We start from the raw sequence: 15,008 nt of genomic DNA, 5'->3' as shown, positions 1-15,008 counted from the left end.
AGTGCAAGGAGAAGGGATAATGGTAATGTAAGACATTCAAACAAACAAAAAAACTGACAGTGACTTTTCTTTGCAAGAATTATACAGTTGTGAAACAGAAAATGAAAGACTTAACTGAAACCTTAACCTCTGGAGTTATTACAAAATCAGCATATTGCTTGATATCCAATTAATTAAGTTTGTCAAACAAGCTACCAAATTGAATTCAGTGCCACAGGCTATTAATCCAAGGGCAGATTAAAGTTATGCAAGATAGTTCAGCCCTAAGGGAACCACATCAGTCTTTTTGTTTGTTTTAGTAACAAAATGAGGGCTGGTACGATCCTAGGAAGGTTAAAAACTACATGTTCCGGGAATTACTTTTTTCATATTTGGTATGAATGTTGTGAACTTATTATGTGTGAAATATATCTCTATTTAGAGTGGAGGCAAGCAAACATTCCAGTTGCATTTATGCATTCATGCATTCAGAAAGTCAGGACTGTTGTTTGTCCAAGTATTAGATATCTAGTTTATTATTTTGCCCTTGTTATGGAGAATCTCAAATAAAATAATACATTACAGATAAGGGCAGAATTAAACAATTATATTGCAATGTAATTATTGAAATTGTTTTCTTCCACTGTAGAGGAAAAATAATTTCATGTAACATACAAAGGAAGTTGTTTCATTAAGACTCAGTACTCTGCAGAATAGGCAAAAATGCTAAATGATGCAAGAAAACAATTCCCACTGGCACTTAGACAAGCTCATGCAATTGTCAGCTGCAGCACTAGTATTGAGCACTGCGGTTGCTGAATCATGAATCTGACTGGAAAATTATATTAGAACTTCAGACTCAGCAAATGGGCTACCTTTGCATGCTGCAGTAACTTGATCCAAACTTCCTAAGGGATGTTTTCTGAATTGTGTTATTTAGAAGCAGTAATAGAGCTCCTGAGATCACATTATTAATCTATAAAAGGCTTCATTATAGGTTCAAAAAATATACACACAATTTGTGTAGGAGGTCAAATAAGGACTGTATCCTGGTCTTTTGCAGTATCTTATAATACTTTTTAGGCCTAAGTAGGTAAAAGATTGGTTTTTTTCCCAATGTGGATTTAAAGAACTGAGATCTTCATGAAAAGTGCTGTATTTTATAGAAAGGGGTAGTTTATTACAAGAATGACTGAAGAACAGACAACAATTTCTTTACTCAGATGATCATCTTGAAAAAAAAAATCTTGTGTGAGAGAGATGATCACATTTTAGCTGTTAAAAACCATGGTTTATGCATTCTCACTATGGAAAGGTAAGCACATAGTGATTACTTTCTATATAGTACTTTGATTTAGTTATACACACTAGCCAGTTAGGAATTTTATTCAGAATCTGAATAACTGATTAAATAAGATGCAAAGTGGAAGTAATGCTGTACATAGATAGACAAACAGCATTTATATTTTTGGTACCTTCTTGAGTTATAATAATTGCATAAGGAATGGGTTCAGTATGCTTGTTGGAGTTCAGATGACATGACACCAGAATTAAGAACATTTTTATGATGAATGGTAGGTTTTTCTAACAATGTGTGAAAGAACCACACTTAAGGGTTTTAAAAAAAGTTTTTGAGAATACTTTTTATCTTTAGTTTAGCTGGGTTTATTGTGATAGACAGTAAAGATATTACTTAAATCAGCTAAACTGGTATTGTTAGTGTTAGATCTTTTTTTGCCTTGGTTTTAAGTAACAGGCATTAAATCAGGGTAATTTTTTGTGTGTGACTGTTTGTTTTTAAACATTATTAGGGGGGAGAGCATTGTTACTACCATGGAAATATCAGAGGTATCAAGGATTCCAAAGTTGCTCTTTCGACTTGTAATGGACTTCAGTAAGTGCATGTTCTCATTTTTTAAACAAGGCTATAACTACTTATGACTCTTGAATATCATCACTTAATATGTGAGGGACTGAAACTCTACAGGCCCAAAAATTTTGATGTTTTGGAATGCCAGTACCAGCTAGGCCAAACTGCTAGCATTTTTTTTCTAATATCATTGGAGTTAGCATTTTGATGCTGTCTCATAAAACCTTTGAATATGGTAAGTGCAAATAAATATTTCCCCAGATAACTTATTATGGTGAAGGATGAACGAGAATTGTACTTTAGAAGTTTGCATGGTCAGTATTCATGTATGATGCTGTCGGCCAGTAGAAAAATTGATCTTTTTGTTAGATTATACAAAGAAAAAATATAAGAAATTAGTCCTTACTAGAACTAGTTACTGTTAAGTGCAACTCAGCTGTTGATTATATTCTGCATGGTAATGTGTATCTTAGTACTTCCTCTTTCCAAGGTCAAATCTTTACTCTTTTTGGTAATTTATCATTCCATTGCCATTACATTTAGTGTTGTTTCATTAAAACGTGCCTCATATTTTAAAAAAAATATATTCTTAGCTTTAACTACATGTGGTGATAATGAACATATATGGAATTTATTTTAATATTGGTCAGTTTTTCAGCCCTAAGTTTACTTTTGTCTCATCAAAATTCAAATCCTGGAGTCAAACTAATTGCCATGTAATCCTAAATATCACTTCTTTTTCTCCATGTTCTAGTGGCATGTTTGAAGATAGTACTTATTTGTACTTGATAGAACCGATGGAACTGACCCACAGTGCAGTAAGTTTATTTTTATCTAATTTGTTTGGTTTAGGAGAGTGCTCAAGGAATAGCAAATGAAAGTATTAGAACAAATCAATAAATGTCTCATGCGTTCATATGAAAACCAAAAGTATTTTAAAACACTTGATTGGAATTTATTTAAGGCAGGAAATTTGTAAGTATGATTTACCTATGATTTTTCTCTTCTTTAATTTTTTGTTTCTTACTTATTGTTGATTATTTAGATGCTGGGAATAGACTAATAAGACTGTTTCTGTAGCACATGGTTATGGACTGTCTAAAAGTGTTTATCAATTTGCTCTAGTACTTGACCTAAAGTATTTATAAGTTTGTAGAAGGGATCTCTGGAACTCATTTATATGTTCCTCTCTAGATAGTTGCATCAGATTGCTCTTGACCTACCATGTTTCCACAAGGAGCTTAATTAAGTAGATAATTCTATCTGGGTATCTTACACTTTGTATGTGTTATCTCAGTGGTCACTGTATAGCTTAAATGATTCTGATATAGCATATTCAAATACATGACTATGCTGGATCAGCGTATAGGACTGCATTTATGCAAATATCTTGCTATTATTATTTTTGTATTTCATATTACATATTAAAATACAGCTGTTCTTAAAAATTTAGCTGTTAATAGAGCTGACGCAGTTTCATAGACAGTAGTAAAACTAGGTGGATTTCTACCTCTTGAATGATTCAAATATTTGAGTTATTTTCAGTGAAATGATTCTGCAACATTGAGACAGAGAATTCTTAAGGTTTGTATCCCCCTTGGTCTGTAGGATGTATTCCAGATGCTGTAGCACAGCTCTTAAGCTTGTCTCGCTCTATTACATACCAGTATATGACAAATAATTAACTCTACAGAACCAGCTTTAGTGCTTGTAATGCTGAACTTACAGTCCAAATAAAGATCTGCAAAAATCATTGGCTGATACTGTCAAATAAACTGGACCAACATTCGGAGGAATCAGTATCAATTGGATGTTCAATTATTGGACTATAAATGAAACTTTAGAGACACGGGAAAATATTACATCCTAAAAAACTTCTCTGTCTCCCTAGGAGCAACATTACATTCCATGTGTCTATGTTTGGTGTAGCACATGTTCATAAAGATTGTAAGTCTGAAAACTGACAACACAGACACAGTAAATTCATGGAGATTATATTTATACAGCGGTATCCATATAGTAGGAAGAAGAGAATTCGACTAAATTGTTTTCTTGCTTGGGTGAACAAATGAAACCAGGATCTTTCTTTCAGTGTGGTATTTCAGTAAAACTTTTTAAGTGTAGGAGAAGTTCTGGTTATGAAAGTGAGATACCATTTCCCAACTCTGTCGAGGATTCATGTTGAATTCTAGATGATAAGAAGACAGATGAGATGCGTATTTTTCTCAAAACTACTGAAAAATAAAATAATACAGCTACAGAGAACTTTCAGAGGCTCATTTTTTGATTGCACTATGCAAGATATATATCTTGGACACAGCCTTCAGTGTGTAGTTTGTTCAGCTTGATTAATCTTAACTATAGCAGATACTATATAAAACTCCCTCCCTTCCCCCCAAAATTCAGCAAAAATATGCAGTATTGTCCTTCAGTGAGTTATGTATTTCTTATGAAAGTTACAGAACAGTTGCATCCTGCCCTTTGAAAAGAATTGCTTGTTTTGGCAGGCTCTTGTTTTGGCAAAGGAGGTGTTATGGAAGAAAAGAGTTGTTTTCTAGAGTAGATACTCAAATGTGATAATTTGGGGTATGTCAGACTTCTAAAGAAAATATGCATTAAAAACTGTAACCTTTTTAAGTGTTGTACACTCCAATAAAACAGGGTGAAATAGTCCTCTTAAGGATAGCATATTGATTGGTTTCTTGCATTTTGCTCCAATTAGATATGATTTTTTCATAAATAGTAATAAGTAGCTTTTCATCTGTGGCAGGAAGATTTCAACCAGATATAGACTTTCTAATTTGATTTATTGGAATAAGTGATCTGTGTTCTCTAACAGTAAGGCTTTTAAGGGGCTTTTTTCAGGTAATCTCAAAGACGTCTGTGATACTTCAGTTTTGTAGGCCAGTAAATGTGCTGAAGCAGAGAGGCTCTGTGATTTGCTCAGGATTGCAAATAGATTGCTTTAAATTAGTACCATCCCAAATTGATACTGTGGTTGCTTGCATTTTATTGAAGAAATAATAAAAATGATAAATGCTGAAAGAAATGCCACATCTTTCACTTGACATTATTAATTAGAAGAAAATTTCACATATTTTTCTTATCAGGAAAGTAAAAGTAGGCCACATATCATCCAAAGAACTTACGGAACACAAACCTCCAAGCAGTTGCAGGACCTTGGTATGTTTTTGCTTATGTTATGAGTTTTTCAATATGGCAAATAATCATATATGTAACTTGAAAAATTTGAAAATTAGGCTAACAGGGTACATAAAATTGCTGATTATTTAGAAAAGCTTGAAAAATAGATCCTAACCTGACTTTTTCCACAATTATTGCAATGGAATTTAGATTTTTCAATAAGCAGCTGAAAGATTTTCGTCCATCAAGACCTGTATTTAGCTTTCTTCTGCAAATCACTAAATTTATTCAGTGATATTAATGCTTTTGAGGACACGAGATGGAAGAAAACATATATATATATTCTAAGCCCAGGTTACGATCTCTTTATCTCTCCTTGCATGCTTTAACTCTAACTATCAGATTTCTAAATTACTTGAGTTTTGATATGAGATATATATTTAAAAAAATGAACCTTTCAGTAGCAAAGGTGGTTCTCATTTTGATGATGTACTTTAGGTTTGCTCAGTGTACTTAAGTAGTTTAAAATAATGCCATGAAATTCTTAAATTGTGATTTGTACAGAGACTGACTCTAGTTCTGAATGGCCCTTTCTGTCTGAACTTCAGTGGCTGAGGAGAAAGAGAAGAAAGAGAGCAGTGAGTAAAAGTGTGACCTTGAGTTAAGACCATTTATAAAACCAAACCCACTAATTTCTGTATTTTTTAATGTCAAGAGAACATAGGCTTTAGGAAACTAATATTTTTAGTAGCTTAACATTGTGACATAATACAATTATCAAGTGAGAAAACAAGATCATTCTTTAAAATTAGAATATTTGGAAAATAGTTGGTAAACTTTCTAAAGTGACAACAATACATCAATTCAGTAGAAATTTAGTAGTGAAAATGAGTTTAGAATTTTAAATTTTGGGTAAGGAATAATTTTGAATGAACTTTTGCCTACTTTGTGGATATCTGACTTTGTTGTCATTTGGCTCATTAAGTAGCATGGTTAAATCAAAAATCCAAATGAGGACACCCAGAACTGGGTTATTCAGAGAACATAAGTGGGCAGTCCTCGTGAACTTCACATGCATATGTGTCAGTTAGGGGAATAATTAAGTTAAGGAACATTAATCTGTATTTCTTCACTGAGTTGCACAATCCACACCATATTTTTGAGGGTGCATCTGTTTTTGTAACTTCCTTACTCATTAAATCTGTGGTGAATGGTACATAATGAAAAGAGGATGGAAGAAGTGGTGGTGTCTGCACTGAGCCAAAAAGAGTAGACTTTGAATGTTCTTAATGATGTGACTCAGATTCTCAGCGAGTGTCTATCATAACTCACAAAGTTACTGGGGCTATGATTCTTCACCTTAGCTGAATGTCTGACCCAGTTTTTTACAGGTTTAAACCCCCACATATATATATGTAATATGTATATATATATAATATAAATCAACAGCAGTTATTTTTGAAAATCACTACATCTTCGTGATTTCTCAATAAATTTCTTTAATCTGTCAGATATCTCGTGGTGTCTTCGAAGAAATGAAATATCTGGAGCTCATGATAGTCAATGACCATAAAATGGTAAGTATATCAATTCAAAGGTAATCTTCCTTTTGGTGATAGTTTGTAGGTTGATGCACAGCATTGTGCTGCATAAGCTACTTTTGGGTCCAGTATTTTGTTTATCAGCAGCTATTAACAGCTGTAGTGTAAGACACAGTATAGGCCATAATACCTAATGAAGCTTAATGTTGCCTAAGATTTTCTACAGCAATTATATATTCAAAATAAATCTGAAACACCTTGGTATCATATGGATAATTTAGTATGCCCATAACCAATGAAGTAAAGCAACAAAACATTTATGTCCAGAACCAACACACTAAATGTTCTAAAATTACATCTTTAAAGTTATATAGAAAGAAGTCAGAATTTGTTACTTTGAGTTTAGTTTTACTAACTTAAATTTTAATGCAGCAAAACATATAGACAAAACTCTCATGGTTGTTCTTCCTGGGTATTCTGCACTTATGAACAGGATTCATAATAAAGTGCAGGGTAAGTTGTTTGTTTGATTGAGAAAGTGATTGTCATTAAAAACATCCCAGGAGCAGGGGGAGGAAAGCCCACTTTTTTCCCATTTTTTCTTGTAAGATGACTGGAAAATGTCAAACGGAGTGACATTTGTGTGAGCAAGACCTTTTTTTTTAAAAAAAAACAAGTTCTGTTGATAAAACAGTTTTTGTTTATTTTATTTGCAAGTATTTGTTGTGTCTCTCACTCTGCTGCATGTTTTCCCAATGCTTTAAGTTGTTTGGACTCTTCTGCCAACTCTGAAGAATGATTTTTAAGAGTAAGAAACAGCTGATATCAGAACAGGATGCAGTAATTTGTACGTGCTCTAGTGCTGAATAGAAAGATAATATACCCTTCCATCATCTGTCTAAAAAATCACAGAAGTGGTCTGGGCAAACATAACCTATGTTTGGAGGTTAGCAGTGTGGAGGGAATTTGAGTGGGTGGAAAGCATAGGACAGAAGTTTCTTGAGTTGTTCTCATTTGTAAAGCTACCTGGTAGAAAACTGCTGTAAGAGTGTTCAGGTGTTAGTTGTTCAGCAGTAGGGCACAATAAATGAAGTTATGACTGTTGTGTTGTCTTGTTTGATGTCTGTGGTTGATGTTCCTTATGAAGAGAAAATCTTTCTATGTCTGTCTGTTTCCTCTGGCCTCTTGTATTACAGACATACTTAAAGGACAACTGCTGTGTTCACTACAGTGGTTACAGACACTAACTGTTGTCTCCCCTCACGCTTTATTTGTTAGAACTTTAGACCACAAGATTTTCTGTTCCAGAGTTGTCAGTGACTCAGAAGCAGATAATAAATCTTTTCAAGGAATAAAATGGATGTACTTAAGGAAGTGTTCACAATTAAGAGTCACAACTTGCCAGTCCAGGAGCTCACTAAATGTACTTTCGAGGTTTCCTACTTACCAGGAGAGGGCAGGTTTCCCCTGCAGCAAACGTTTGTGTTGGAAGAAGTATCTTAAACCTCTTTGACCATTGTGTTAAGTGGTTAATACTATGTATTTTCACATTTTACTTTCCTGTAGCAGTAAAGACACAACTAAATATGTTTAATTAGGTTGTTGCGCTTTTTACTGGCTTAGATTAATTTCTGGTTTAGGAGATGTGTTTAAACATATTATGTGGTATATTGCTATTGATTTTAGCATTTTAGTACTTTCACGAAAACCAAGAACATTTTCCAAAGCATATTGTTTTACCTTTCCACTTCTGGAAAGGCTTGGGATTGGCTTACAACATAAAGCCAGAGCTGCCCTTTCCCCCTGTCCCATTATCATGGCTCCCTAGGGAGCAGAGTCTTGTGATATGTACATTTCTCTCTGTACATCCTAAGCATCTACTAGAGCTGTACCTGAAAATGCTTTGTTTTGAGAATAGTTATAGGGGAATGGGTCTCTGCAAACCTATGTCGTAGGATCTTTGAGTGTTAAAACCTGCCAGGGTTGTGCTGAAGCATTGTCGAACCTAACAGTGAATAACTGCATTTGTAGAAAAAATTATCTTCCTGCAGTCAAATGAGTGTCCCCATTAAGTTTTATGAACTTTTTTTTATTTCTATGGCATTTCATCCTTATCAAACGAGGCTGATTGTGCAAAAATAAGTTGAATTTAACAGAATGGCAAATTTATCCTCTAATAATGTAGTGCGTTTGTGTGTGACTCTTCTGCTTTCAATTCCAGAGACAAATTATTTAATTTTAAAAGCATATATGTCTTCTAGTGTTACTTTCACCTTTACACCAAGCATAATTTTGGAAAGTGGGGGATTTGTCTGTTTTGTAATTCTTCACTAGATGCTTTCAACCAGTAGTTGAAATTAGTAAAAGTTTTTTTGTGAAATCTTTTTACCCTCTTTGTTCTAAGCAATTTTATGTGCCTTTTCTGTGAAAAGACTTATTTTTCTGTCTGCAAATCATATTGTGTAATGTAGTTTTGGTTTATAATTTTACAGTTTCTTGAAAGTGATGGATTCATGTTCAGATACCATAGCTCCACCTCTAAAAAATTTGACTTAGAACAGAAGGGACTTGTGGGGCAGGATGAGGAAAGACATGAAACCATTGTAATGACATGCACAGAAATTAGGAGGCAGAACTTCTAATACGGCTCAGTTAAGTCTATAAAAATAGAAAAAAAATTAAAGTTAAAATTTAAGATATTCAGCTCAACTCTTTTCACATTCACATATTTACTTTTACTGTGCCCTCCCTCTTCCATTTTGTCTTTTGGTATAACTAATGCTACTTGTCATAAGAGTCTTGTGCTATTGTGGAGAAAGGATGCCTTTGCAAAGAGCTATGCAGAGGACAAGTGGTAAATGCTTCATCTTCCTGTCATATAGTCATGGAATGTGTCTAGTCCAGTCTGATAGGTAACTCATCAAGTTAAGCACACTTTTAATGGGCACAGTATCCTCTCAATCTTGAACTCATGTTTATGTTCATGTTTATCTGTAATTTTATCTCAAACATTTGAACTCTATTTATAAATAGGATATTTCTTGAGGCTAAGTGCTCCTTTTACAGATGTGAAAGGCTGTCTAGCATACATGGCTTCCTTTATTTTCCAGGGATTCTTGAATATGAGATGTAGACTGTGATTTGAAAAGCTTTTTGAGTTTTTCCTTTACTCTTTCTTAAAATATTAATTTTCCTTTCATGCTGTAAAAATAAAGAATTAGTAATAAATATTTAAGTTCTTACTGTGTTCTACTTTCTTTTCTCCTTTTAGTTCAAAAGGCACCGTTCTTCAAATGCATACACAAACAATTTTGCAAAGTCTGTGGTAAATCTTGTAGATGCTGTAAGTATCCATGTTTCCTCTGAACACTGATTCACTGACTTTTAGTTTAGTAAAAAAGTTAACATTTTCAAATACCAGGATAAAAAAAAAATAGCAGCTATGAAAATTACATTTTAAAGTGCATTTCCAGTTCCTCTGCAGAAGAATAGCCTGGGGTAAATGTATAAGAAACCACCAGATTTTCCATGGCATTTTTCTCAAGCTTGCAACTGCCAGAGTTTGCCCTTAGCAGAGGTGATTTCAAACTTAAAGGAGATTTCAGTATCTGTCACTAATTAGGAATGATATTTAATCAAGTTTAGATTTGTGAAACAAATTTAACCACAAGTGATTGAAACTGGGAGTATAGTCCACAAAGAATACACATATCTACTGGGAGAAAAAGAGTGCGAGTAAAAAATTCTACTTGATAAATCTGTATTTGTAGCTTAACAAACAAAATCCCACTGTAGTACATTATAAATGGGTGAAAATGACACAGGTACCATACTTGTATCTGTGACTAAATTTAGAACAATTTTACATACAGCATATAAACTGAAAGTAATATTTGTGGTAAAATTTGATTTTTCTCCCCACTTTTTGATACACATATAGTGACCACACATTTCAGAGCTCTGTTTGTGGTGAAAACAGGATTGATTCTCTAGTAATTATGAATACAAAGGCTACCAAATGCTGACTCTGAGTCCTTTTTCCATGTGACATGATTGATACCAATGGAACCGTGTGATATGATTCAGTGCAAAACATTGTCAACAATTTGTTTGGCTCGGAGGAAGGAATAGAGTCTTTGTTCCTAGTATCTTACACATAAAGTATACTGTATGTATATTGAAAATTCAGGTGAATATATTTATAATACATGAAATATGGGAAGAGTTTTGGAATATTTTTCTCTAGTGGTCTGAAAATACCAGTAGTCTAAAGAAAAGTTACTAGAGGAGGTAAAAATATAAATAATTGAAATAATATTTCTCCAATTTATATTGTATATTCCCAAGGAAAAGGTGGCATTTTTATTTTTTTCTCATCTGATCATTACTTCTTTGTATTTCTTCTGCATTTTAACAAAAGTTGTTTCATCTGTCTTTCCTTTCTCTGATTATTCCATTTGCTTTTCCATTTTTGTTTGCTCTGTGTGTGTGTATGCGGAAACATTCAGCTTGACTCCAGTGTAGAATTCAGTCCCCTTATAGAGATCTTCCAAAATGGCATCTTAATGCCCTTTTCTTTAAATAAAGCATGAAAAGGAGGAGGAATTTCTGCCTTGTTATTCCCCTGTGTCCATAGGGAGTGGGCTGTTATTTCTTACTGATTTATTATTGGGAAAAAGATTCTGGCTTTCAGAGGCTTTCAGGTTCTCTGCTTCCTCTTCCATTCTTTCCTTCCTGTTTACTTCAGGAAATAGAGTTTTCCTCTCAGCAAGCAGAAGTAAAGTCATTATTGATCCACCCATATGTAATTTCAGGGGTGTTAATTTTATAGATTTTTCTCATTTTGTATACCATTTTCTGTGTATGTTGTCAGCCTGTCTTCCTCAGATTGAAGTATGCTAATACTCTTTTTTTCCTTCAAGGGTCTTGGACAAAATTGAGCTTAACTTGTTACTTTCTCATGCTCTTATGTTTATTGTCTTTTTTTCCTGAGATGAGTATTATACATTTACTTTTCAATAAGGATAATACTGTCCTGATACAAAAGACTGGCTTTCTGGTCAGGGTGGATAAGGAATGCATCTTTTGTAGATCTGAAAGTTTTGCATAACCTTAGTTAGTAAAATTTCGCAGTTTTTTTTACCTGAGTCTAAAGAGAGCAGCAGTGTTGTCATAATCAAGTATCATGCACAAAGTTAAAAAGCTTATTTTAAAACTGTTTTGTTATCATTGTTGTTTCCTTGTCTATTACTACAGTGACATTAAAATTAATAGAAAAATTAATATTTTTACTTAATCCTCACATTGCTTGAGTGGTATTAAGTGATCATACTATATAAATGGAAATCAGGCATTATGTGAATTGAATTTTGGATATACTGAGAAATTATTAATATCCACTTAAGGATTTTCTTTGGCTATTCTTTGTCTTTGAGATCTTCCTTTTTTTTCTTTGAGATCACCCAGTGTACCTTTACATTTCTTCTTTGCTGATTTTTGTACAGGTTTTCTGCAAAAGTCAGTGGCAAAATTATTTGACATGAGAATGTTAAAGAAAATGGAGGGGCTAAAAAAAAAAGAAAGAGCAGCAAGGGATGTTCTTGTCCTCTAAAATACAAAATTTAAGTTGATCAGAATATTAACTTCTAGGAAATCCAAGGCATTTCCAGCTAACTGTTTCCCCATGTTTTCCTCCTGCTTTATCCCTCTTGTCCTTCCGCTTTACTCTTACTGGCTAACTGTGCATGTTTGACCCAGTGTTCTACTCCTGTGCCTGTCCTGTCTCTGCCCTCAGATATACAAGGAACAGCTGAACACCAGGGTGGTTCTTGTTGCTGTGGAAACTTGGACAGACAGAGATCGTATTAATATTCACCCGGACCCTCTGCAGATGCTCCACGATTTCTCCAAATACCGGCAGCACTACATCAAACAGCACGCTGATGCTGTGCACCTGCTCTCGTATGTACCATTATGTGATGGCTTAGAATATCAGTTTTATATACTTTCCTCTCTACTTGTCTCTTCTTTCATACTTTTTTGCTCAGTATATTCACTATATCAATCAACATCTGCCTTACTTAGGAAACTTAATCCATATGTAACATGTTAGCCTGCTTTTAATAGGTGTGGTAAATGCCATGGCATGTTGATGTGCATCTATAATGAAATTTGAATGTCTTTAAAACCTGGAGACAGTGTCACATATTTGAAGTGTCTTCGGATGAGCCCTTAAGGACACCTAGCTTTGCCAATCAGGTGTGTAATGTACTGCTTTCCCAATAAAGATCAGGAGAGGGCAGAGCTGACAGTATTATGTGTTGCCACAAGAGCATTCCAGTTAGAATATTTATTCACACATGTAGCTGCATAGATGATTTGTTAGTTGAAGGTCTCCTCCTTTAGAACTGGAATTAATTGTTCTCTGAGACACAACGCATTTTGAGGGGAAATTCCACTTGCATCATTAGGCACAATTTCAACCTTGAACAAGTATTTTTTTTTACTTCACGGCATTGTAAGCAAGGAGGAGGAAATGAATGTTCCCCTGAGCATCATAAAGATCTTAAGCCACCTCCCAGCAGCATGACATACTATGAGGATGAAGTGACAAATGTCTTCCATGGGATTCTTCTGTAATTCATCTTCTGCAGAGGAAGATAAAATTAAGGGTTGAAGAATTTCCTCCAGATTTCCCTCATACAGGCATCACAACACAATGCTAATTGCATTCTTGTTAACGTAGACAAAGTGCTGCTGACATGCACTCTTAATGATTTTCATACATGTATCATGTCTCTTGCTGAGGAGTTTGCCAGCAAGAGCAAACAGGCTTTTCTCAGTGGTGCATGGTGAAAGGTACCAAATACAACCTGAAATACAGGAAATTCCATTTAAAGATAGGGAAAAAACCCATTTCACTCTGAAGGTGGTCAGATGCTGGAACAGGCTGCTCCAAAGAGGTTGTGGACTGTCTATGCTCAGAGACATTCCAAAGCCAGGGGAACATGGTCCTGAGCAGCGTGTTCCAGCTGAGCCTCCCTGGAGCAGGGGGGTTGAACTAGACTGTTTCCAGAAGAGCCTGTCAGCCTCAGCCCTTACTGAGATTCTGACTATTGTAAAGGCTCCGGATGTAAGCATTTATTTAGGCTGCAGTCTGAAAGTTCTGATGGCTGTCAGAATGTTCTGAAAAGTAAATATATACCTGTATGGAGTATCCTGTCATTTAAAAAAACAATAATTTTTGAAGATTAGGGTCATTTGTAGATCATGTAAGGTCACTGCAGGTCATTTGTAGGCAGTGTAGATTTATTATCACAACTATGAAGTTCAAATAGGTATCAAATAGGTAATTTATAGGCATTTTATAAAATAATTTAGGTCTTCTAGATTAACTAATTATTATATCTAAATTATTTGGGGCTTATTAACAATAATTGAAAGTAGGCAGGGTTAAAGAACAGTATTAAATTACTTTCCCTTTAGGCATACTTCTCAGTGTTTTCATTTGGAGTTGAAACTAGAACTTGAATTGGTTTGGATTAAGATCATAATTAAAAAAATTCTCAACACTGATGCATTTCAGAACAGTATTCCTTCCTGACAGATTATAAATTGGAGCATATTGTTAACTTTTTAAAGAAATGTGATCATTTTATTGTCTTAGGAGTCTGGTACTCTAACTTTCTGTGCTTGGTTTGTTTGAAGGTTAAGACTGATTCTGACTCTACAAAATAAAAATAGTATTTTTCTCAAAGCTTTCTCTTTCAATGTTGGTATTCTGTTTGTAAGCTTTAAGTTGCTTTTGATGTTAGAAGAAGATGTATGTACATGCAATCTGTCATAGTATGTGAGAGTATGGTCTTTCAATAGGCTCTTGGTGCCCAATGTCAATGTGTTATATTTTCTTCATTTCTATCTTTTTGTAAGGAATGTGACATTTCATTACAAAAGGAGCAGCTTAAGTTACTTTGGAGGGGTTTGCTCTGTGGCCAGAGGAGTTGGAGTCAATGAGGTAATTTTTTTTTCATTACTAAGGTGAAATAAAATAGAATCTGCACATTGTAACCTCAGAGTTTATGTGTTTCATTATTCAGGGCTTTAAAGATAACTTACATATTAAAAAGTTAGGATTCTCACAGCCAACCTTCTTGATCATCATTAAACTACTGCTCAGTGTACTTTTCTTTTTAAAAAGCATTTTTCCTGTCTGCATTATTGTCTTAATAAGAATTTAAATTGGCTTTTAATATATTTGACAGAAATTTAGACCCAAAAATCTCCAAAGTGTTTGAAACTCAGCACTTAATATTTTTTTGAGTCCTCTCACTGTAAGAGGCTTGGTCTTCTGAGATGCCAATGATATGTAATTCTTACTGAATTTTTTTAACATTGAAACTAGAAAAAACCTGTCCTGGTGTATTGAGTTTATTATTATTATTATTATTATTATTATTATTATTATTATTATTATT

General features: G+C 34.1%; 1 protein-coding gene across 8 annotated transcripts in view; it reads left to right on the top strand.

Annotated features, from left to right (window-relative positions):
* Positions 1-15,008, top strand: part of ADAM23 (ADAM metallopeptidase domain 23) — a 71,515-nt gene that overhangs the window by 22,187 nt on the left and 34,320 nt on the right. For all 8 annotated transcript variants that reach the window (XM_027678313.1, XM_027678316.1, XM_027678314.1 and 5 more), the window contains exons 5-12: positions 1,791-1,873; positions 2,604-2,667; positions 4,960-5,032; positions 5,558-5,631; positions 6,505-6,570; positions 9,806-9,877; positions 12,329-12,495; positions 14,464-14,548. In XM_027678313.1, the coding sequence (XP_027534114.1) occupies positions 1,791-1,873; positions 2,604-2,667; positions 4,960-5,032; positions 5,558-5,631; positions 6,505-6,570; positions 9,806-9,877; positions 12,329-12,495; positions 14,464-14,548 (684 nt within the window). The remainder of the gene's footprint in view (positions 1-1,790; positions 1,874-2,603; positions 2,668-4,959; positions 5,033-5,557; positions 5,632-6,504; positions 6,571-9,805; positions 9,878-12,328; positions 12,496-14,463; positions 14,549-15,008) is intronic.

This window comes from Neopelma chrysocephalum, unplaced genomic scaffold (assembly GCF_003984885.1).
Source record: "Neopelma chrysocephalum unplaced genomic scaffold, ASM398488v2 Primary Assembly neopelma1_44, whole genome shotgun sequence".
Classification (NCBI taxonomy): Eukaryota; Metazoa; Chordata; class Aves; order Passeriformes; family Pipridae; genus Neopelma; species Neopelma chrysocephalum.
This window is presented reverse-complemented; position numbering and strand designations above follow the sequence as displayed.